General features: G+C 45.0%; 1 protein-coding gene across 1 annotated transcript in view; it reads right to left on the bottom strand.

Moving 5' to 3' along the window:
- ANKIB1 (ankyrin repeat and IBR domain containing 1) overlaps nucleotides 1–23,376 on the bottom strand; it is a 66,971-nt gene that overhangs the window by 29,320 nt on the left and 14,275 nt on the right. Inside the window, exons 2-5 of the mRNA XM_075271656.1 lie at nucleotides 20,180–20,443; nucleotides 6,887–7,187; nucleotides 3,191–3,373; nucleotides 2,011–2,128 (exon numbers count right to left, since the gene is read on the bottom strand). Of these exons, the coding sequence (XP_075127757.1) occupies nucleotides 2,011–2,128; nucleotides 3,191–3,373; nucleotides 6,887–7,187; nucleotides 20,180–20,367 (790 nt within the window). The 5' untranslated portion in view covers nucleotides 20,368–20,443. The remainder of the gene's footprint in view (nucleotides 1–2,010; nucleotides 2,129–3,190; nucleotides 3,374–6,886; nucleotides 7,188–20,179; nucleotides 20,444–23,376) is intronic.

Here is a 23,376-nt window from a genome sequence, read left to right as displayed (position 1 = left end):
AAAAGAGAATCCCAAAATCATTCTTCTCTACCTCAGGACTTACGATAAGCTTACTCCAAGTTTATACTGGCACTTCACCGTTCAGGTCTTCGAGGGTGGACCAAAAAGAGCGATTACACAAGGAGCCTGGCTGAACTAAACTGGGGTGTGCTGGGGTTTTTCCGTTCTGAACCTGAAAGCAGTGAAGTCTGTGCGGGAGGTTTCTCTCTGCTGATTTTCTGTGACACAGAGGTGAACCCACTCGAAGAAGAGAGGAAGGGTGTATTAGGGCACAGACCAGCCACTGATGTGAATATGCATGGTGTAATACTTCACTTCCCCTGCGGTGGTGCTGCAGAGAAACTGAACACTTCCACAGATCACACCTGATCACTGAGGATCAGTTCTAACAAGTACAAAACTAGAATGGCATCAGCCCCTTTAAGACAGGGAGTAGGTTTATTATTTGTGAATCCTTCTCCGGATTTGTAGTTTACTACGAAAAAAAAACAGCGAACAACCTCTGTAGTGGGAAGCGAAGGCATGGCGATATCATGACCCTCAAGGAGCGAGACTTGAGATATAAGTACACTCCTTCTTTAATGACTTGCAAAATCCAGTAAAGACGGGTGACACGCAGCCAATTGTGTTACAGCAACATCACTAGGGCAACGTCTGAAAAGCCGTCTCCACACGGCGGGCTGACTCATCCCCGCATCTCCGCTGATTCTCGCTCCAGGCGGCGAGGCAGGAATTCAGGAATTTACAGACGGCTTTATATATCGAGCCTTGTGACTAGCGCTCGGGTTGATGCTTACATTCTCCGGAGACGCGATCTTATTATTACCTCCTCTCCAGCCGATGACAGAAATGATAGCAGTCAATGTTAAAGGGACAACAAAACTGCGGTCTTGTCTACATTAGATGAGCTCTGTTCCCATGGGAAAGACGGATTGTAGATGGGTTTTTGTAAAAGGTCGATTTCGGAACAAAGTACAGTACATTGTATGCCAGTCAGACACACCTGTCAGCGACTAATGTACCAAGCGAGCACTGCTGCAAAGATGTAGTGAGGTGTGGTGGATTGTAATATGTATTTGCAGGTGCCCAGATAACTGGCGGCACACAGTGCACCAAATAACTAGTGCCAGGCCCTAATAACCAGAGGCCTACAGCGTGCCAGGCATCCAGCGGCCCACAGCGTGCCAGGCAACCAGAGGCCTACAGCGCGCCGGGCAACCAGAGGCCTACAGCACGCCGCTCAGGCAACCAGAGGCCTACAGCGTGCCAGGCAACCAGAGGCCTACAGCGCGCCGGGCAACCAGAGGCCTACAGCACGCCGCTCAGGCAACCAGAGGCCTACAGCGTGCCAGGCAACCAGAGGCCTACAGCGCGCCGGGCAACCAGAGGCCTACAGCACGCCGCTCAGGCAACCAGAGGCCTACAGCGCGCCGGGCAACCAGAGGCCTACAGCACGCCGCTCAGGCAACCAGAGGCCTACAGCGCGCCGGGCAACCAGAGGCCTACAGCGCGCCGGGCAACCAGAGGCCTACAGCGCGCCGCTCAGGCAACCAGAGGCCTACAGCGCGCCGCTCAGGCAACCAGAGGCCTACAGCGCGCCGCTCAGGCAACCAGAGGCCTACAGCGCGCCGCTCAGGCAACCAGAGGCCTACAGCGCGCCGCTCAGGCGACAGCTTTTAGCTATTAGGCAGAAGACAAATACCTAGTAACACGCAAACAGTGCCCAGACAAGTACTTTCAAGCGATCTAATCCTAAAGGTGCCAGATTAGTAGAATTTGCAGAACATATCTATTAAAAGCTTAGTATCAAAGAATCTGAGATTTGTGCTCTGCCCTCGACCTCCAAAACACCCAACAACAGACTTAAGTCAAAGCAGGTACTGTATAAAGTCAATATAAGCAGAATTCTGATAGATCCTGTGTCTTTAAGACGACTCAAGCACACTGTTGAAGTTTCTCACATCTGACTGATCCCAGAGACATTACCCTACAATACCCGAGTGTAATTACCATGTGCCCGCAGCAACGCCTCAGCCGTGAACAGGGGGGCCTGCAGCATGTCCGCCGTCTCCACGATCAGCATGTCCTTTAGCCGCCGTAGATCTTGAGGCCGCAGCCCTTCATATGGCTGGAGAAAAAGTAGAACAGAGTGAAAGCAGTTACATAAAATTATAAGGCTATTCCAAAAATGTATTTATGTGGTAATTACATTACTTATCCTGTACTGATCCTGAGTTACCTCCTTATTATACTCCAGAGCTGCGCTCACTATTCTGCTGGTACAGTCACTGTATACATACATTACATTACTTATCTTGTATTATACCCCAGAGCTGCGCTCACTATTCTGCTGGTACAGTCACTGTGTACATACATTACATTACTTATCCTGTACTGATCCTGAGTTACCTCCTTATTATACTCCAGAGCTGCGCTCACTATTCTGCTGGTACAGTCACTGTATACATACATTACATTACTTATCCTGTACTGATCCTGAGTTACCTCCTTATTATACTCCAGAGCTGTCCTCACTATTCTGCTGGTACAGTCACTGTGTACATACATTACATTACTTATCCTGCATTATACTCCAGAGCTGTGCTCACTGTTCTGCTGGTACAGTCACTGTATACATACATTACATTACTTATCCTGTATTATACTCCAGAGCTGCGCTCACTATTCTGCTGGTACAGTCACTGTGTACATACATTACATTACTTATCCTGTATTATACTCCAGAGCTGCGCTCACTGTTCTGCTGGTACAGTCACTGTGTACATACATTACATTACTTATCCTGCATTATACTCCAGAGCTGCGCTCACTATTCTGCAATCCCATCTTATTTCCCAATATTTCCAGCTGGCCATCTGTATCTCTAGTGATTAGCTGCACGCTCTCTCTTCTTCCAGCAGGGTTTCACTTCCCTATACAGATATAAGGTTACATAACACAGAGCAGCTAGACCTGTCATTGTATTACAGCCACTGCAAGTTTGTCTCCTGGCCGGTGAGGTCTGTGGCCTCTTCTGATTATGTGATGGCCTCTATTCCATGATTTTGCCACCAAGCAGACGTACCCAGCAAAACTGGGATGTCTGTCTTAGTCAGTGCAATTTAACTCACAATTATTAACCATGTATTGAAATATAACATGTCAGGGGTGACACAGCAGCTGTGGGTACCTCTCTCTTGTCTAATGCAGCATATTCCGCTTCTATGTCTTCCGCTTCGGGGTCTCGGGAGAAGACCATCTGGGACTCCAGTTTGAGAGCCAGATCTTTGTGGTGCTGCTTCTCTGCACAGTCACATGGGGTGTCCTTATTGTCATTTTCCGAAAAAAGATTACTTCCACTTCTCACCAGTAGCTGTGGGAGGGAAAGGCAAAAATCATTTATCAAGTTGATTTACAAAACTGTTTTCCTTAATTTGCACCTTTTTGGAGAAACTCTAGTGTTCACACCTTATGTGGTGTCTGTGTAATATTATAACCGTTTTACTGTGTTCTCCGGGGCAATGGAGGCGGGGTCTAAATCAAGTAACTTTACATATGTCGTTTATGAAGAGTCTTTTTGAAAATTGGTCACAATTTTTGCACAAATTTACTCCATTGGATTGGCAGTGTATGAAATAGAAGTTACAAGAACAACACAGACATCTACACAGGAGAACAGATTGTGTGGAACAGTTTGATACAGCATTTTGTTCTCTGTTATCAGCCATGTCAGCTAGGGGTAAACTGACTCTACGATGTTACATGTGCGCCCCCAAGAGGATTATTTAGAAGCTTAGCAATGGGAAGTTTCCTCCTCTGCTGCTTTGAGTCCCGGATTCCAAAATGGACTAAAGTAAAATTTAAAAAAAACCAAAAAAAAAAAACCCTGGACCCTGAAGCAAAATTTTCCTTACAACCGTCAGCCGTGTCCCATCCATAGAGAAGGAAAGGGAAATGTAAATGATGCTAAACTCTGTCTGGTCCAGACCGCCATGAAGACTCGTTCACAACACATCTGTGCACACAAGCTTGACGTCACTCCTAGGCTCCTGACTATGTTCCCTTCTTGTCCTCTGCCCAGTTATATCCTGACCGCTCTCCTGGTGCTGAACCTTGGCTCTGCTCCTGACTATGCTCCCTTCTTGTCATGCCCTGACTGTTGCCCTGGTGCTGAGCCTTGGCCCCATTCCTGACTACATCCATGCTCCAGTCGTGTTCTTGTCTTCTCATAGCCATACTGCATTCCTACTGACTACCCTTGGTTTTGCTCCTGACTATGCTCCCTTCTTTTCCTCTGTCCTGTTATCTGCTCTCCTGGTGCTGAGCCTTGGCTCCGTTCCTGACTACTCTCCCTTATTGTCCCCGGTGATGTCCTGACTGCTCTCCTGGTTTCTGACCTTTAGCTATGCTCCCGACTACACTGCCTTCTTGTCCAATGTCTGGTCATACCCTGACTAGTCTACTGGTGCTACCCCTTGGCTCTGCTTCTGACTACGCTCCCTTGTCCTCGTTTTGGTCATATCCTGACTGCTCTCCTGGTGCTGAGCCTTGGCCCCATTCCTGACTACATTCATGCTCCAGTTGTGTTCTGGTCTTCTCCTCTCATAGCCATACTGCATTCCTACTGACTACCCTTGGTTTTGCTCCTGACTATGTTCCCTTCTTGTCTTCTGTCCTGTTATTTCCTATCCGCTCTCCTGGTGCTGAGCCTTGGCTCTGCTCCTGACTATACTCCCTTCTTGTAATGCCCTGACTGTTGTCCTGGTGCTGAGCCTTGGCCCCATTCCTGACTACTCTCCCTTCTCGTCCCCGGTGACGTTCTGACTGCTCTCCTGGTTTCTGAGTTTTAGCTATGCTCCCGACTACACTGCCTTCTTGTCCAATGTCTGGTCATATCCTGACTAGTCTACTAGTGCTATCCCTTGCCTCTGTTCTGACTACTCTCCCTTGCCCTCGGTTTGGTCATACCCTGACTGTTGTCCTGGTGCTGAGCCTTGGCCCCATTCCTGACTACATCCATGCTCCAGTCATGTACTTGTCTTCTCCTCTCATAGCCATACTGCATTCCTACTGACTACCCTTTGTTTTGCTCCTGATTATGCTCCCTTCTTTTCCTCTGTCCTGTCATATCCAGATTGCTCTCCCGGTGCTGAGCCTTGGCTCCGTTCCTGACTACGCTCCCTTGTTCTCTGTCCAGTCACATCCATACTGCATTCCTACTGACTACCCGCGGCTCTGCTCCTGCCGATCTGTAACAATCTCCAGGTCACAATCCCTTGGATTACGTTGGTGTAAAGTCCTTATAGGAGTTAAGGGTGAAGGCCTTCGTCTATGCAGCGCCAGATCACATCTCTGGTATATGACCATGACAATGCAGTTGACTATAGACTTGGTTCCCCTTTAAATAGGGCTGATGACATGCTCGTCTAATAGATCATCATAGAATTCTTACTCTTTGCACTGACGTCTTCACCATTGTGGCATACCCCATTAATCTTTACTGCAATTTACAGTACCAGCTGTCACTTACACACTAGCGCTATTCATAACCCGATACAAATGGAGCCTCGTCCCCGGCTCTGATCTATCTCCGATGTAGCCGGGATCTAATTAAGTCAATACCGATCACCCAAATGCAATAACTCTGGATTACGGCATCTTCTAGAAATGGCAGATACATTTTCTAATCATCTTGAAGAGCTTTACATCATGTCTGATGTCCTGACAATAGACACTACAATCTATTTAAGTGTAAGCTACTCAGTCAGGTTATTAGAAATAGAGAGGAAAAACAATAAGAGGGATACGTCTGCCCGCCAACAGAAACGGCAAATATTAACTCTGTCTGCAGACTTCAGCGACAAGGAGGAAGGTGGACATGTATGTTTCTTCAAGGCCCTTAATAGGAATTTTAGAGGTCTAAGTGGAGGGTCTCCGTCCCTAGTGAGGAGGTGGCCTGACGCAGGAACACACACATGAACACCTTGGCACCTGGTTGAGCTCTACACAAGGCGGATGTAGGGGTTCTCCAGGAGGAGAAAAGATTTTGGGGGATTTCCTCATAGCAGAAAGTTTGGCCATTAAAGGGGTTTTCCAGGCTTATTAACCAATGACTTATCCTTAGCAAAGACCTACTGAGTACCAGCAGGGGTCTGACACCCTGGACCCCTGCAGAATATTATTTGAACCAGTAGCCGCTCACCTTCACAGGCCATGTGAGGTTCACGTTCAGTCACATGGCCTGCTTGCAGCTCAGTCCCATAAAAGTGACTGGCACTGAGCTGCAATACCAAGCACAGCCTCTATACAACGTACGGCACTGTTCTTGGTTTTCAGGGTTCTCAGCTCACATCCAAACGCTGTTGGGGGTCCTCCAACAAGGCCATCAATTAATAAACCCGGAAGACCCCTTTAAATGGTGGACCTTCTGAGATAGCAGAGGGAGGGAAGTATGTTCAGGAGCCTCATCTCATGACCAGAGTTGGCAGCGACTAAAAGTCTCTCAGACTGTATAATTTGTTCTTAGGGTAGTTGATGGACAGGAGGTGTTGGTCGGGGAGGGGTCAGACAAAAAAGGACCCCTGCCAGTCAGATGGTTCGACAAGCCTGCAGCATTCAGGTGAGTGTTGCAGCCTTGTCGTTGAATACAAAGCACATCGGACATATTGTAAGGGCTACGCTTGGTATTGCAGCTCAGCCGCATTCACTTGGATGGAACTGAGCTGCTGCTGCACCATGCGAAAAATGAATGATCAGAGATCTTCTCAGAAAATCCCTTTAACCAATCAACAGACTGAATAGAACATTTTATATCAGATCCCTTAGTAGATCATCTCCAAACCTAGGGCTAAGACTTGTTGGTTCCCATGAAGAAGTAGATGGTTACCTCTACACAAGTTTTCATCCCTGAGGCAGCGGCATAGTGCAAGGGTGTATTCTTCTTATTGTCAGTGGCATCAAGAGCAGCCCTCTCGTATTCCCCGTGGTCAAGTTTCGCCCCTTTCCATTCAAGGATCATCCGCATACATTCAGATCTCCTGCGATCGTCATCTCCAAGTCGGGGTAAGCGATGATCCAGAGCACCTTCTGAGATCATGAGGTGGGATCCCATACAGAGTAAGTGCATAGAGCTCTCGTTGTGGATGTTGCGCTTGTTTGGATTTCCATCCTTCCCGAAGAGAAATGACCTACAAGGAGAAATATCAGAGGACTTGTCTAATGGTAGAGGTCATAACACAGATATAGACATGGCCCCATGACTCCCTAGTACTGAAGAATATCTCTCACTCTGGAGGACCTGTCCCATATTACATAAGCAACCTATGGACACTCTGTAATGCTTATTGTCCCCTGTGGTGGCGCTGCAGGGATACTGAACACTTATCACAAGGTTTTACCATAGATTAGAGGGGACTGCTTGAAAACTTGGCATGGAGGCAGTTTGTGAGAAACTTATTGTCAAGGGACTCTTCTTATAAGTAGGAGCGGTCACGTGTCGAAACTCCAGCCTCAAATTGAAACCGATGAGATCCACTACTAACATGCACTTTATTCTGGGCTGAAAATATCTTAAAGATCGGTCATCAATATTAGATTAGTCAGGGTTCAGACACCCGACATCCTGATTGTTCTTAATGGCAGAGAATGGAGCAGGAAGCAGACAGCTTTGTTCTGTGTCGTTGACAGATCAGGTTACTGCATGTCAGCTTCCATTTACTTGAATGGGAACTAAACTGCAGTAACTCTGTTTGGCCACCATATAAAGAACAGCGCTGTCTGCTTCCTACTCCAATCAACGTGTATCCGCTGCTGAGAACAGCTGATCAGTAGCGGTGCCAAGTGTCAATCTATGTCCATTCTTCTCAAAGCGACCATGTCTACCTGCTAGCAAATAATATATGCATTATTTATAAGCAACCACCCACAAGGATAAAGCCAAGCATTGAGAAGCTTGCTTCCTACCAAAATGACATTTATATCCCTTTAAGGAAGACTAAACTAAATGACTTACCTCACCTCATAGGTCCGGTCACCCTGAACATTTTGCCGTTTTTATTTGTCAAATCTGTTCAGCCATTCCAGAGATATAAGCCCTTTTAGTATTAATGCAAATTAGGGTCTACTCACCAAGTAGGCGGTAACGCTACATGACAGACTCCGCCCCCAGAGTTACCGCCAACTAGTATACATCATCACTAAAAAGGCTTATATCTTTGGAACCGCTGAACGGATTTGGATGAACAAAGCACCAAAATGTTCAGGGCGACAGTGCCGATCAGATGAGGGAGGTCATAGAGCTTTTCAGAACTGGTGACAGATCCCCTTTAAGCATAGGTTACCTTACGTCATAACCATAAGCAAGTGTGACTGAGGTAATACCGTAGTAAACCAGATGTATGCAGCTTTAGACGTGAATGGAGACAAAACCTCATTACCGGAAAAGCAAAGTAAAGGATTTACAAGCGTATTCATCATTCTATGTTGTATTAGGAGAGTCCTTTCACCCCTCCTACATCTATAATCCTATATACACACGGCCGCCGCGCCTTACATCACCACTTTTGCGCTGATATTTGCTCAGCCATTGTAAAGAAGACTATTACACGGCCAGGGAAGAGGACGAGTAAATCTATTAGCATTTCAATACAGCCGTAATGTCCAAAACAAAAGGAGTTCTGAAGTTTTGCTCCGAGGATTAATTTACGAGCCTTCAGTCTTGTATGTCGGCTTTTGTGCTGTTGCCTAGCAGCCAAGGAAGTTTTGTCGAATCCAAAAAAAAGAATGACAGCGACGATGCGGACTGCACGTCCAGGATTAGGAGCGGAGAGCGAACCACACACAGGGAGGGGCAGCCGCCGAAAATAGCAATTTATCCGTTTCATGGAAAGCTGGGTGACCATTTCGTCATCAACTTTCTTTTAAATTGTAAAAAGCAAATTTGTCTATTCCAATAGCTCTTTCCTCCATGTCCCCTGGGAAGCAGTTTGGTAGGGTCCTCTTACTGTCCCTGGGCAATTTTGTGATATTTGACCACGAGAATAGTGCTACATGTCGTTGTTATCCCTTATTCTTAAGATGAGGGATAATGTGCAGATCAGTGGGGGTCCCACCACAAAGGCCCCTACTGATCAGAAGAGGAGACTTTGCCACCCCATTCGGATCTGGGGACAAGTCGGATGGTGCTGGCAACACTACATTCATTTCTATAGGAGCAATGTACCTTGACCATTGAAATCAATGGAATGGTGCACGTGCCGCGCAACTTCAATGGGAGTCCACTCCCGCCATCCGAATGAAGCGCCAGGCCAAATATGAGCCACTCATCCTCTATGGAAGCGCCAAAGATAGTCCTTGGGATCGTCGAGGGTCCTAGTGGTCAAATCCCCCACCAATCACTAAGTCATCCCCTATCCTCTCTATACGGGATAACTAAGATTTGCTACAACTTTCTATAAGACTTCAGGTTTCAGTTTTTCACGATTTTTCAGATTCCCTCTTGCCGTCACTGATTGATAAGACTCTTGTTTCTATACAGTCACCCCGTACATAGCTAGCCAAGCTCTCATGAGTTGTGTCCGGTCTAGACAATGCTCTGTGAGCTCAACATATGAGCAGCAGCTGTACACATCTCTCGGATAGCTTGCTACAATGTATCAGTCTGGATTCACAGCGAATGGTCTAGACTGGATATAACGTATCAGTCTGGAGTCCAGGCTGATGAGCTCACAGAGCATTGTCTAGACCGTATACAATTGTATCAGCTGAGAGGAGGACTTGCTATGTACAGAGTTAATGCCGCTGAATGTAAGGCATAGGGGGCACAGATATCATCCATGTACCGTCCGTGCCGTTTTACCACAAATCCTGACACATGTATAGGAATGGAGACCACCTTGTGCAACAAACACTGTGAGGAACTGATAAAGTCCATTAAGAATTAGCAGAACTTATAATTACTAGTCATTAAGCTTTAATTGTGGACAAACCTGAGCGTGTCGAGGACTCCCCAATCCTCAAGTCTCTCACAACGTCCACTTGAAACAGATTTCGCTATGAATTAGATTTCTCATCAGGCGGCCAAATCACAGATGAAAATCCACTTCTTGGTTAACCTTGGGTCACATTGCCACTCTTAATTAATCTTTGCTCTGTCTCTACAATTCCCAAAGCAACGTCGTGCCAGTACGGGAGAACTATTCCAGCCGCTCTGTAAGGATATGGCTTATATACAGTCTGGACAACGTATATATGTACTTATCTACAGCCCATGTCCTCCATTGTTAGAGTATATCGCTCCAATGCATCTTAAATTAAAAATAAAGTAATTTGTCTGGATTAAAAATATCTTATTGGTGTCTACAAACCCTGTGTGTTACCATGGTAAGACTACAGATACACCTTGTGTAGTCTGAGCTCGCAGACGGACTCCCTCCCATCTATCCTGTATTTGTGGCCAATGTACAGATGGGACAATGACCACAGGGTCAGAAAACACGGGGGTAGTCTGTTGCCACAGAAACACACAAGTCTATATAGAAGCTGCAAACATTAAATACATTTTTTCTATCCATTCATCTATCAGAATTTACTGTATTCCTGATATTTATGAACTACAATAATCAATCATTGCCATAAAGCATAAAACATAAAAATGCAAATTTGCACAGGTCTAAAATAATATATATATATATATATATATATATATATATATATATATATATATATATATATATATATATATATATATATATATATATATTTTATATATACCGGTATATATAAATTAAAAAAAAAAAAAAAAACCCACTACAGTTGTTACCTAAAAGGTATTTATAATACCGTATAACTACTATAATACTGCTCCTATGTACAAGAATATAACTACTATAATACTACTCCTATGTACAAGAATATAACTACTGTAATACTGCCCCTATGTACAAGAATATAACTACTATAATACTGCTCCTATGTACAAGAATATAACTACTATAATACTGCTCCTATGTACAAGAATACTACTATAATACTACCTCCTATGTACAAGAATATAACTACTATAATACTACTCCTATGTACAAGAATATAACTACTATAATACTACCTCCTATGTACAAGAATATAACTACTATAATACTACCTCCTATGTACAAGAATATATCTACTATATTACTACTCCTATGTACAAGAATATAACTACTATAATACTACCTCCTATGTACAAGAATATATCTATTATATTACTACTCCTATGTACAAGAATATAACTACTATAATACTGCTCCTATATACAAGAATATAACTACTATAATACTACTCCTATGTACAAGAATACTACTATAATACTACCTCCTATGTACAAGAATATAACTACTATAATACTGCTCCTATGTACAAGAATACTACTATAATACTACCTCCTATGTACAAGAATATAACTACTATAATACTACTCCTATGTACAAGAATATAACTACTATAATACTACCTCCTATGTACAAGAATATAACTACTATAATACTACTCCTATGTACAAGAATATAACTACTATAATACTACCTCCTATGTACAAGAATATAACTACTATAATACTACTCCTATGTACAAAAATATAACTACTATAATACTACTCCTATATACAAGAATATAACTACTATAATACTGCTCCTATGTACAAGAATATAACTACTATAATACTACTCCTATGTACAAGAATATAACTACTATAATACTGCTCCTATGTACAAGAATATAACTACTATAATACTGCTCCTATATACAAGACTATAACTACTATAATACTGCTCCTATATACAAGAATATAACTACTATAATACTACTCCTATGTACAAGAATATATCTACTATATTACTACTCCTATGTACAAGAATATAACTACTATAATACTACTATGTACAAGAATATAACTACTATAATACTACTATGTACAAGAATATAACTACTATAATACTGCTCCTATGTACAAGAATATAACTACTATAATACTACCTCCTATATACAAGAGTATACCGTATATTCTCAAGTATAAGGAGAGTTTTTCAGCAAAGTTTTTGTGCTGAAAAAGTCCGCCTTGGCTTATACTCGAGTCAATACTGCAATATCAGTTACAGACCCGGCATCCGGACTCAGCATACAGACGCCGGGGCAGGTGGCGATGCTGTTAATTTCATTTCATTTCACTGTAGAAGTACTTACCTCTGCTAGCAGGCCTGGAACGCAGGCCCAAAACGCAGAAACCCCCCCCACACACACACGCTCTATCACACGCGGGGTGACATGGCCGTTGTGATGCTGCGGGCCCGGCACCCATCCTGATGTCTGTATGCTGAATCCGGATGCCGGGTCTGTAGCTATAATGGCGCCGCTCTGCTCCAGAGCGGTCGCCATACCAACCGGCACCACCGCTGTTACAGCAGCTCCGGCATCTCCGCTGTAAGAGTTACAGCGGAGATGCCCTCCGCAGGTAGTACTGGAAGCCTCAGAGGGGAACCGCTGCAGGGAAGCGGCAGGCGCCACCATGCCCCTGGATAGAGGAGGGACTCCGCTCTCTCGAGGGTGGCCCTGAAGCGCTGAGGGAGATCTCCTTGCCGCCGGCAGGAGCGCTGAGGCCGGACCTGAAGGAAGACCTCGGCCCCTGGACCTAATGCTGGGCCTTTCTAAAGGCTGATCCAACGTCTTATCCACCAAAAAAAAAAAAAAAAAGAAGGTTTTAATGGTAGAATCCCTTTAAGCTGTTCTACATTTAGTTGTATTTTTCCGTACACAGTCATGGTGCAGGAATCTCTTCATATAACAATACACCAGTGAAGTACAAAGGACATGTCAGCACGACCAAACGTGAACTTAAACAGAAATCAAGTGAATCCAGCACTTGGTAAACAAGGCGCACATATAAACAGATCTTCCACGCCTGCTGAGGTTTTACGAGCAGCGCTGAGCGCCGGGTGACGGATCAGATCAATTACAATCTTAATGTCTGCTCTGGCAATAATATGAAAAATTTCAACAGAACAATCCTTAAAGATGTCTCACGTCTGTTGTAATGAATATCCTCGTACAGAGAAGCTTTACTGACATTACTGAATAATGATATCACAGTAGAAGTTACACAGCACCGGGGAATGTGGACATGAGCGCACGTGATCGGACAAGGTGATCATTTACAGAGGGTTCTTAGTCGCCTGGATACACCGTACAGGCCAACGCCACTGAGGAATCTGTATACACATGGGCTATGTTGTCATCCACACTCTGCAGATCCTGTGCGGTTTTTCAGGTTACTATTAGGGTAAGTTCACACGAGGTTTTTTTGGATCGGATCCTGAGGCGGAGGCCACCTCAAGTTCCTATACAAAAGCTGGGTAGTCGCAACTACATTCAGTTGCGCACTCCGCTCCGGATGGGCAGTGTCGGGATTAGGGAGTGTCTTCAGGCCGAATCGTGAGGTGAAACGACCTGAAGAATGGGCATGAGCTTCTTTTTCCGGCTCCCTCTGAATGAAGCAACATGACCCCTCTATTCCCCTTCACCTGGCTGTTGCAAACTGGGACTGCTCAGAATCTCTGTGCTCACTGAAAGACGAGGACAACAATCAATGGACAGGTCTCTGCTGGAGAAGAGCTAGTTTGATGAACTGGACATCTTCTGGCTAAATAAGACGTGGTTGACAGCAGAAGGAAATGGCAAGACAGTAAAGGAAAAGAACATATAGACAATGAATTTTAGATCAATGGTGCCCCAGTGTTGGAACCCCCACAGATGTTTTCCCAGGCGCACAGCTCCCAGTATAGTTTACTTGCCAGATGGGGTGTTCAGAACTGGACACAGTATTCCAGATGTGAGCAACCAAAGAAGACCTCGAAACGTGTAGGGACCTTCTCCCTGATACCCCTGCACTATGATTTTATCAAGAAGTATGTTTCTTCACATTGATTTCAATGGGAGCAGTCTTTTTGGTCAGGATTTTGAGGTGGATACGGCCTCAAAATCCTGACTAAAAATCTCTGCCTGAACTTACCCTTACTTTAAATGTTGGTGACCACCATCAGCTACAAAAATTTCGGCTGGCAATTTTAGATGGAAACGACATTGAATACTCCTACAATAGCGTCCCCAGCAACGCTATTTGTCAATAGTCAAGCAGCACTATCTGTGCCTACATCATTGACCGTGATATAGAAGCCCTTCTATTTGTACTTTCATCAGAGACAAGGAGGAAGCACTATCTGTGGACACTTTACATCACTGACAGGCCAAAGATAGTAAGACAGCATTATCTGTGTCCATGACAGTTACTAGAAGAGACAGGTAGGCAACACTATAGTTTTACCAATGGCAAAAGGCGAAGAGACAGCAATATCTGTGCCTACATCATTGACAAAAAGAGAGATGTAAGCAGCACTGTCAGCGGATACTTCATGGACAAAAAGAGATACGGTGGTATCACTATATGTGGCTATATCCCTGACCAGAAGAAACTAGAAAGCAGTGTGGTGTACACCTAACTGATAAGGAGAAACAAGGAAGTAGCCCTATCTGTGCATGCCTCATCGATAAGGAGAATCAAGGAAGAAGTCCTTACTGTGGATGCCTCAGCAATAAGGACTAGCTCCTTGTTTCTCCTTGTGGATGAAGAATCCAAAAAATAGGGCTGCCTCCTTGTCTCTGCTTATGGATAAGGCATCCAAAGATAGGGCTGCCTCCTTGTCTCTCCTTATGGATCAGGCATCCACAGATAAGGCTACCTGACTGTTTCTATTTATCAATAAGGATCGACAAATAAGGAGAAACAAGGAGGCAGCTCGATCCCAATGCCTCATTGGTCATGACAAACAAGGAAGCAGGCCTACCTGTGACTACCCATTCAATAAAGAAAAACAAAGACATCCCTATTAATATGGAGAAACTAGGAGGCGGCACTATCTGTACCTATATCATTTATCAATTTGGTGGCGCTGTCAGGAATTCTATATATTCATCTACGTGTATATAATAATTCGCTGGATCGGCCTTTAATAATTGTTATTCTCGTACACAACCCTCCCCTCGGCGCTCCGAGCACGCTCTCCGCCCGTCAGAGGGACAAATAACCCCACGTACCTGCACGGCCGGCTGGAGAACTTTTAATCATTTCACAAGAAGGGAAACAGAAGCCGTATAATTAAATGAGCAAAGGATACAATTACAGAAGCAGGAAAGAAATCCTATCAATGTAATAAGGAGCTAATGAGCCCCCAGGACCAAAACCACTGCATGTCATTACATAGGAGCTGGCGGGCCGGGCGGGGGAAGGGCACAAGTTCACCACAACGCCACATCAACAAGCCATCCGTCATTCCTTAATGATTTGCTGTAGACTGTTCAGGAATTATAAGAACACGGTTATATTATACGTAAAGAGCCTGCAAGTATATAGGGAGGGGGACGTCAAACAGCGCCAGGGCCTTTAACATCTAAAGAGAACCTGAAATCTACGAACCGCCATGGTGCGAAATTTTTTACATCATTGACAGTCACGGCCAATGATGTATTCAGATCATGCTGCCTACTTGTCTCTGCAGGTCAATGACCTATGCACAGATAGTGCTGCCCCCCCTCTGTCCTTCTCAGTCATTGCCTTATGCACAGATAGTACTGCTTCTAAGTCTATACCAGTTAATTCCATATGCACAGATAGTGCTGCCTTAGTGTCTTTCATCGTCATTCATTGCTGCTTCCGTTTCCCTCCCAGCCAAAACCTTATGCAGATAGTGCTGCCTCTCGGTCTCTGCAAATCAATGATGGATGCACGGAGGGGTATGTAGGCCTCTCTCCTTCGCAGGAAATGTATGCACAAGGATAGTGCTGCTTCTATGTCCCTCCCAGCACAGATAGTGCTGCCTTACTGCCTCTCCTTGTCAATGTGTGACTAGTTATACACATATACAACCAAGCACCAGGAGTCCACTGCAAGTTTCACCAGGATCCGAATGATACCCTCATAGTATAACCACTGATACCAACACAGACACCTACCCTAAGAAGGCCAAAAGTGTTCGGTTAGAGTTCTTGGAGGGCTTATTTAAAGGGGAATTCAACCTTAAAGGGATAGGCTGGTAAAAACTTACTAGTATCCCAACACACCTGCTTGGTCTTATCTACATACTACTATTACATGTATTTATATCAGCTTTTTGGCTTTAGAATTGCGGTTTCCATGATAGACAATAAAAAGTGTTATTATTTATAGCACCAGTGATCGCCACCTACTTGCCTGTGTAGTACAATTTACAGGATTCTTATAGTATTACATGAATTACTGTCATGAGTAAGTGTCTGATGAAGGGCAACTTGGCAAACACTAAGTAAAGTGTCTCCGCCATATACCGCCATCCTGCACCCACTTATCACTCCACGTGGCAGGCCTTCACCCAGCAGATGGGAGTAGGCGGCTGCAGTCCACGTCACCAGACCTGTTCCGTATGTGCAGCCTCAAAATCGCAGCACGCGGACAACTTTTTTCTTTCATTTTTGGAAGTTAGCAATGGATATAAAAAGCGAATGTTAGATTTTTATAGCTTCATGCACAAGGTCTACTTATAGAGCAGATTTATATAGAAGACAGTGATGGGATCCCATGGATAGAACTAGCGCCATCTGTGCATCAATACATGGGATAGTGGGGCTGAAGTTTTTAGGATGTCTATACCCTGGAAGGGGATCCATGGCCCCCAAGAGACAGAGCGATGACTGGGTGGGTAGTTAGATGGACTCCAATTCAGCTCAACATACAACCCCCCTCCCCTTATAAGGAGAGTAGCCAATATAACCCTCCGGTGTGATGTGAGGAGCGGACCAGACATGTAGATATATTCAGCGGCGATAATACGTTATTATTTATTCATTGACAATGTGGGAGCCGCCCGCCGTCCCCGCTGCTCAGCTCTCATCTAATTGTCAGCAACGATCAGATTACGTCTCGCACGACAATTATGTCCCCTGTGGTTAAAAAAAAAAAAATTATAAGAGGAAAACTGAAATCACGAAGCGACAAATGGAAAGAACGCCGGCCGGCCCATGTAATAGGCCCTGTACACACCTAACTTACAGGCACGCTGTAAAGGTTTTCTTACGTCGGGCCTACACATTGGTGTGAATGGCGTCTAGGAAATTAAACTGTATTTGCATTTGCTTATGTTCAGTCTAGGCAGTCTTATGTGAGCCCCTTCACTGATACACTGTAGCAAAGCAGGCTGTCCGCTCGGAGATAATCTTACGGTAGCAAACGCTATGTAGCCGATTAAAATAGCAGATTCTTTTCAAAAACAGCACCACTTTATTCCACTGGCAGAGTCTGGAACTGCAAACTGACCCCCTTTGATTGAATAAGGCTGCACCGCAATAAGAGTAGAAAAAGTAGCGCTATTCTGAGCAAATATCCCGGGCCTAGTAGAACGCTCCCACATCCACCGTCATTTAATATAGGATGTGAACATGTTGTGCCGATAAGGTCTCAAAAAAGAGGCGTGAGAAGCTCATTAATATGCCTGTATCATTAAAGGGGTGTGGCATGCTTAAAAAGTGGGAGGGTCAAACTCCTAACGATGGCATGGCCTTGCCAATATGGCGCGCAATTTGCCTGGGGCGGCCACATGATCAATCCCCCATCTATATCAGTCAATAGTTCCCATCATGGCGGCCAACGGTCCCAAATTTACTAGGATTGTCCCAGCATGTCCTGTCTGAACAGACCAGGCGCTGTACCCGCCGCTCTGATGGCTTACACCGTTCTATCTTGGGCTACCACTTCTCCAATACCAAGACTAGAGGCATTCATAAGGTGCGGTCAACTCGTGACTAGGCCATACTGTGTGAATACATCCTTAGATCCTGTGACGTTTCAACGCTGTAGTAGTGTAGAATTTTTTTTTTGCAAGACTCCCGTTAAAATGAATGGCCGTGTTGTGTGGCCAAAAAATCCTTGTAAACACACACCAAACTGTTAATTGCCACCGATTGTAATGCAGTTATTGGTCACAATGGAGAAGCGCGTTAAATTTAAAGGGTATTCCCAGGCGTATTAATCGGCAACGTATCCTTAGAGCGGTGGGGCTCAACATCAGCGGTAGTGATCAGATGAACGCTTTGGTATCCGCAGCAGTCACCGAGCACAGCGCCACACATTTGTAGAGTGGCTGGGCTGGGTATTGCAGCTCAGCCGCGTTCACTTGAATGGAACGGAGCTGTGAACAGGCCACATGACTCATGAAAGTGACATCACACGATCTGTGAAGACGTGCTCCACTGCCGCTTGAAGCAACTGATCCACATGGGACCCTTGCAGATCTTCAATTCATGATTTACCCCAGAACTTACTCATTAGGATACCCCTTTAAATTAGCATAGCCTTAAAAGTTAAAAAGTACACCTTTCTCCAGGTGTTGCCGCCACCGGGGGGAGCTCTACATCAGGAAAAAAAGAGCTCAAGGTGCTATATATTAGGAATATTAGGGGGAGGGGGTCCTTACTAAGACTGGCATATCCTACATCAATCTTAATCCATCCCCCTGTAGTTGTGTGGGGTGCCAGAATTATTAAAAGGCTCTGGATGCTTAATTGTGGTGCATCTAAGGCGGTCATGTGTTCCAAAAATTGAACCCCATGCCTGTCTAGGGTCTATAACTTATGCCAATTTTCTGGTTGCTTTAGCAAACCCCCAAATCGTGGCGTCCCCGCCCCCACTCTGTCCACTTTTCTCAATACGGGACTGAAAACGGACCCAGCTGCATACTGTTTGGCACATACCTGACCAAAAAAACTGGTGCAAATATAATAAATTTTGGATAGTCACTTTCAGCCATAGGAGGTCACGTCCCCCATTACACACAGTCTTCCTTATAAATCTCCTTCTGTATACATGGGTTTACAGCCCTTATGCAGATTTAGGAGTCTTACGTGGCTACACACCAACATATCCTGGGCAGGTAAATCCTACAGACATCTTCCCCTTCCCTCAGTCCTCTAGCTTCTGTTGTAAGATCTGGTCTATCAGAGCCCCATACACATGAGATATACGTCGGCCAGACCCACCAATATCATCAGGACTGGTTCACTAATGTGTATGGGGAGGGGGTCTTCACTGTTCCCCAGTGGCTGATACCTAGCATGTCTAGTCCCTCTTTCCCCAAATTTCAACATGCTCAATCTTTTGATCCTGGTGGACATAAGCAACTGCCAGAGGAATCCGATGGCAGCTTATCTTCCTCTCCCAATTGGAAACACATGCACACTTGGGAGGGATTCCTGTTGGGAACAGCTTTTGTAAGTGTATGGGGAGCTTTACAGTATAGTCAATCAGTATCCGATCAGCGGGGGCCAATACCTGAACCCCACACCGATCAGCTGATCCGTGCCAGAAGCTACTGCACAGGATGGTGCTAGACGCAGTTCTGTTCCTATTCAAGTAAAAGGTGCGTCCCCGCTAAATCTATTACTTTGAGAGCTGCTTCTGGCCTCATCCTGAGGAGTAGCTGATCAGTGTGGGGTCCCAGTGTCAGATCACCATCAAACTCATGCTGATGACCTATCCTCATCTGATTAAAAAAATCTATTTGGAGACCTTTAAATCTCCCATACACTAATGGCTATTACTATCAATTTAGCCAAGTGTGCATGTGTTTTATAAATGGGAGAGGGAAATAGACCACCACTAGATACTTCTGGAAAACCCCTTTAAAGAGGACCTTTCACATCCTCTGGCACCAGCAGTATTATATACTGAAAGTGCACTAAAAGCACTGGGGGGTGCAGGATATATCGGTGCTGTTATTTTTGGTACCAATGTCTCCCCACTGTCAGAATTGTGGGCCTTACAATATAGAGTTTTAGATTCCCTCCTTCCCCTGAACAGTACTCTTCCATAGCCTTCCACTGTCATAGGGGCGTTCCTTACCGATCAGCAACGACGCTGAGCAGTAAGCCCCGACCTTCTGACAGTCGAGAGATATCGGTACCGAAACAAACAGCACCAATATCTCCAGGAGGCGTAAAGTCAAAGCTAAAAATACGCCGAATTCAGCGCACTGTCAGCTTTATAGCGGTATATAATACTGCCTGTAAAAACAAAAGACACATTGGTCACAAAAGTGAAGGTAGATATTATGGCGTTCTAAGCACTAACCTCATAAGGCGACTCATCCCATAGCGTGCGGCATAATGCAGTGGTGTATTATGCTGGTAGGGCTCCCCATAAGAAGTATTGGGGTCCAGGGACTCCTTCAGCTGCGGGTTGCTCTCGTAAATTTGATAGGCCAAGTTCTCATCCCCGTTGATCAAGGCTTTGCGGAACTTAGTAGTGGCGTTTCCCATCGTTGGCTCGAGACTGGCGCTTTCTCTACCCTGCTTTCAACCTCTTGCCTGGTCAATCCAATGCATAGTGCCCGCTCTGAAAAAAAACAGCAGAAAGATCAAAAAAATACATCATCAATAAGAGCGAACCACAAATCCACACTGTGCTCGCGAGCCGCGGGGTTGGAGTTCACATGCAACTTTTTAATGACACGTTAACCAACTTCTCATGTGTAAAATCTCTGCCGAGTCAGGCAAGGCCAAGGGGGGGGTTTCGTCAGGCAGTCATTTGGATGAGACGGATCAAAGCCCTCACATCATAAGATCTGCAGGCTCCTTGGGCTGATTCTTAGAAACTATACATATATTCTGCAAAAAGAAAGGAATTTTAACAAAAAAAAAAATTTGTCTGGCTCCCTCCCTCCCCGCGCTGTAAAGGTCACGGATGCAGACAGTACAGGTCATCAGCTTCAAGTACTGTCTGAGATTTTTTTCCCTCCTATGTCTGGAAATCTTTATTTTTATCAATTCCCACATAGTCTTTGCTCTTCAAGAAACCTTGCGTTCTGAGCTGTGTCTTGCAGGGGGAAATGTCAAGGTCCGGCTCCCTTAATTCAGCCCTTATCAGGTGCATCAGCCTTTTGGATGGATGATTTACAATAGTTAATGGGCTGAGAGATCACAGGGACCGAACAAACACAGCGGGAGACGCTAGAAAATACTTAATGGCTACAAAAACGGAGAAAGGTACAAAAAGGAACGAGGTTATCAGGAGGACTTACAGCTAAATAGGTGCTCAATACTACATGTGACCCAAAAAGACCGCAAATATGATAGAGAGAAGCTGAGCACTGTGATATATAGGATTATAGGATAGAGGAGAGAAGCTGAGCTCTGTGATATATAGGATTATAGGATAGAGGAGAGAAGCTGAGCTCAGTGATATATAGGATTATAGGATAGAGGAGAGAAGCTGAGCTCTGTGATATATAGGGTTATAGGATAGAGGAGAGAAGCTGAGCTCTGTGATATATAGGGTTATAGGATAGAGGAGAGAAGCTGAGCTCTGTGATATATAGGGTTATAGGATAGAGGAGAGAAGCTGAGCTCTGTGATATATAGGGTTACAGGATGGAGGAGAGAAGCTGAGCTCTGTGATATATAGGGTTATATGATAGAGGGGAGAAGCTGAGCTCTGTGATATATAGGGTTATATGATAGAGGAGAGAAGCTGAGCTCTGTGATATATAGGGTTATAGGATAGAGGGGAGAAGCTGAGCTCTGTGATATATAGGGTTATATGATGGAGAGAAGCTGAGCTCTGTGATATATAGGGTTACAGGATGGAGGAGAGAAGCTGAGCTCTGTGATATATAGGGTTACAGGATGGAGGAGAGAAGCTGAGCTCTGCAGGATTTCTGAGCGTACAGAAGTCAATTCTGAAAGGATTCTTTAGGACAGGCAAAGCTCCATTTTCCCCAATATAAAGCTCCAAGTCTCATATACATAGAAATCTTCCTGCCTTCAGTCACACCTAGGGGGAGCTATAGAAATGAACAAATACACTTTTATCAGGTTAGGAGGAAGCAAGGCAACAACGACTTTTAGCACTACAATATGGCGGTCATATGACGGTCAGTGGTTTAGCCTCTTGCACAGATTATGTAGGACACGTATTTCGATGTGATCCCTTACTCTATAGGTTTTCTCTAATAAGATAGGAGGTGAGTCATTGTTGCCGCATTCAGCGTCCTCTCCCCTTCCTGCGCTCATAAATTACATGTAATGACGGCCAGCTCCAGCACGACTACAGAACCTTAATGGAGCCGACATCAATGTGACCCGGCGGCTCCGCTCCGCACTGCTGTGAACCTGCACTTCTACTGATTCCAAATCAATAACGCATTATGTCTCCGGTATCATGTCTGGTCCTCCACAGCAACCAGGAACAGGAAAGACTTCAGGATTTTACATAACGTTGTGGATCGGAAGGGTCTCTTGACAATAAGAGGGTCACCTGCCGGGACCCCTAACAAGCAGCTATAATATGTAATGACATCTGGCAGTAGGTGGCGCTCTGCTTCCCTGAAGCACCATGAGATGATTATGGGGGCGGCCATCTTGTTTGAGCTCTGTTAACAGCATTTAGTGATCTGCTTTACAGCAGCATCATGGCCATAGGCAGCAATAGCCTGGACTCATTGAGGGCTGTGGGAAACGGGGATTTCTAGACAGGGAGAAGGAGTGGGATAAGCGGTGACAACATGTATGGTCAGTAGTGAATGATGGCTCAGTGGTGTTCTCTATAGAGGCGTTATCTTCTATTGCAATACTATCTGATGTAAATGAGGCGACCGCTGCAATGAAAAGAACTGGCAAGTGTCAGTCTATTAGGCTTAGTAGGCAGAGAGATATTTACACTATAGTGACTTGGGAGGGGGGGGGATGAAAAAAGTAAATTTTTTGGAGACCTTTCCAGTGCTGCAAATTCTACATCGCATGGTGTGAAGGGGTTAATGTTACATGTACAGGAGGCTTAAAAGGATCCCATCATTAAAACACAATTTTTTTCTGCCTTCCACGTAGGAATAGCCTTAAGAAAGGCTATTCTTCTCCTACCTTTAGAGGTCTTCTCCGTGCTACCGTTCTGTAGAAATCCCTTTTTTTTTCAGTATGTAAATGAGATCTTGCAGCACTGGGGGCGGACCCAATGCAGTGAGAGAACTCTCCAGCGCCACCTCCATCTTCTTCAGGCGTCCTCTTCCAGAGCTGGTGGTCAAGCTTCTAGGCCTCGGGCAGAGCCGACTGCGCGTGCCCACAGGCCACAAGAAAATGACTGCTTACTGTGTAAGCGGCTATTTTTCTTGTGGCCGCGGGCATGCGCAGTCGGCTCTGCCTGAGGCCTAGAAGTTTGACCACCAGTGCTGGAAAAAGTGTTCTCTCACAGCATTTGGGTTGCCCCCAGTGTTGTTTGAGTGCTGGGGACTGCCCCCAGTGCTGCGAGAACTCATTTGCATACCATCAAAAACA

The sequence above is a fragment of the Leptodactylus fuscus genome, chromosome 4, assembly GCF_031893055.1.
Source record: "Leptodactylus fuscus isolate aLepFus1 chromosome 4, aLepFus1.hap2, whole genome shotgun sequence".
In the NCBI taxonomy this organism is placed as follows: Eukaryota; Metazoa; Chordata; class Amphibia; order Anura; family Leptodactylidae; genus Leptodactylus; species Leptodactylus fuscus.
Note: the sequence above shows the minus strand (reverse complement) of the source record. Positions and strands in the feature narration are given on the sequence as shown.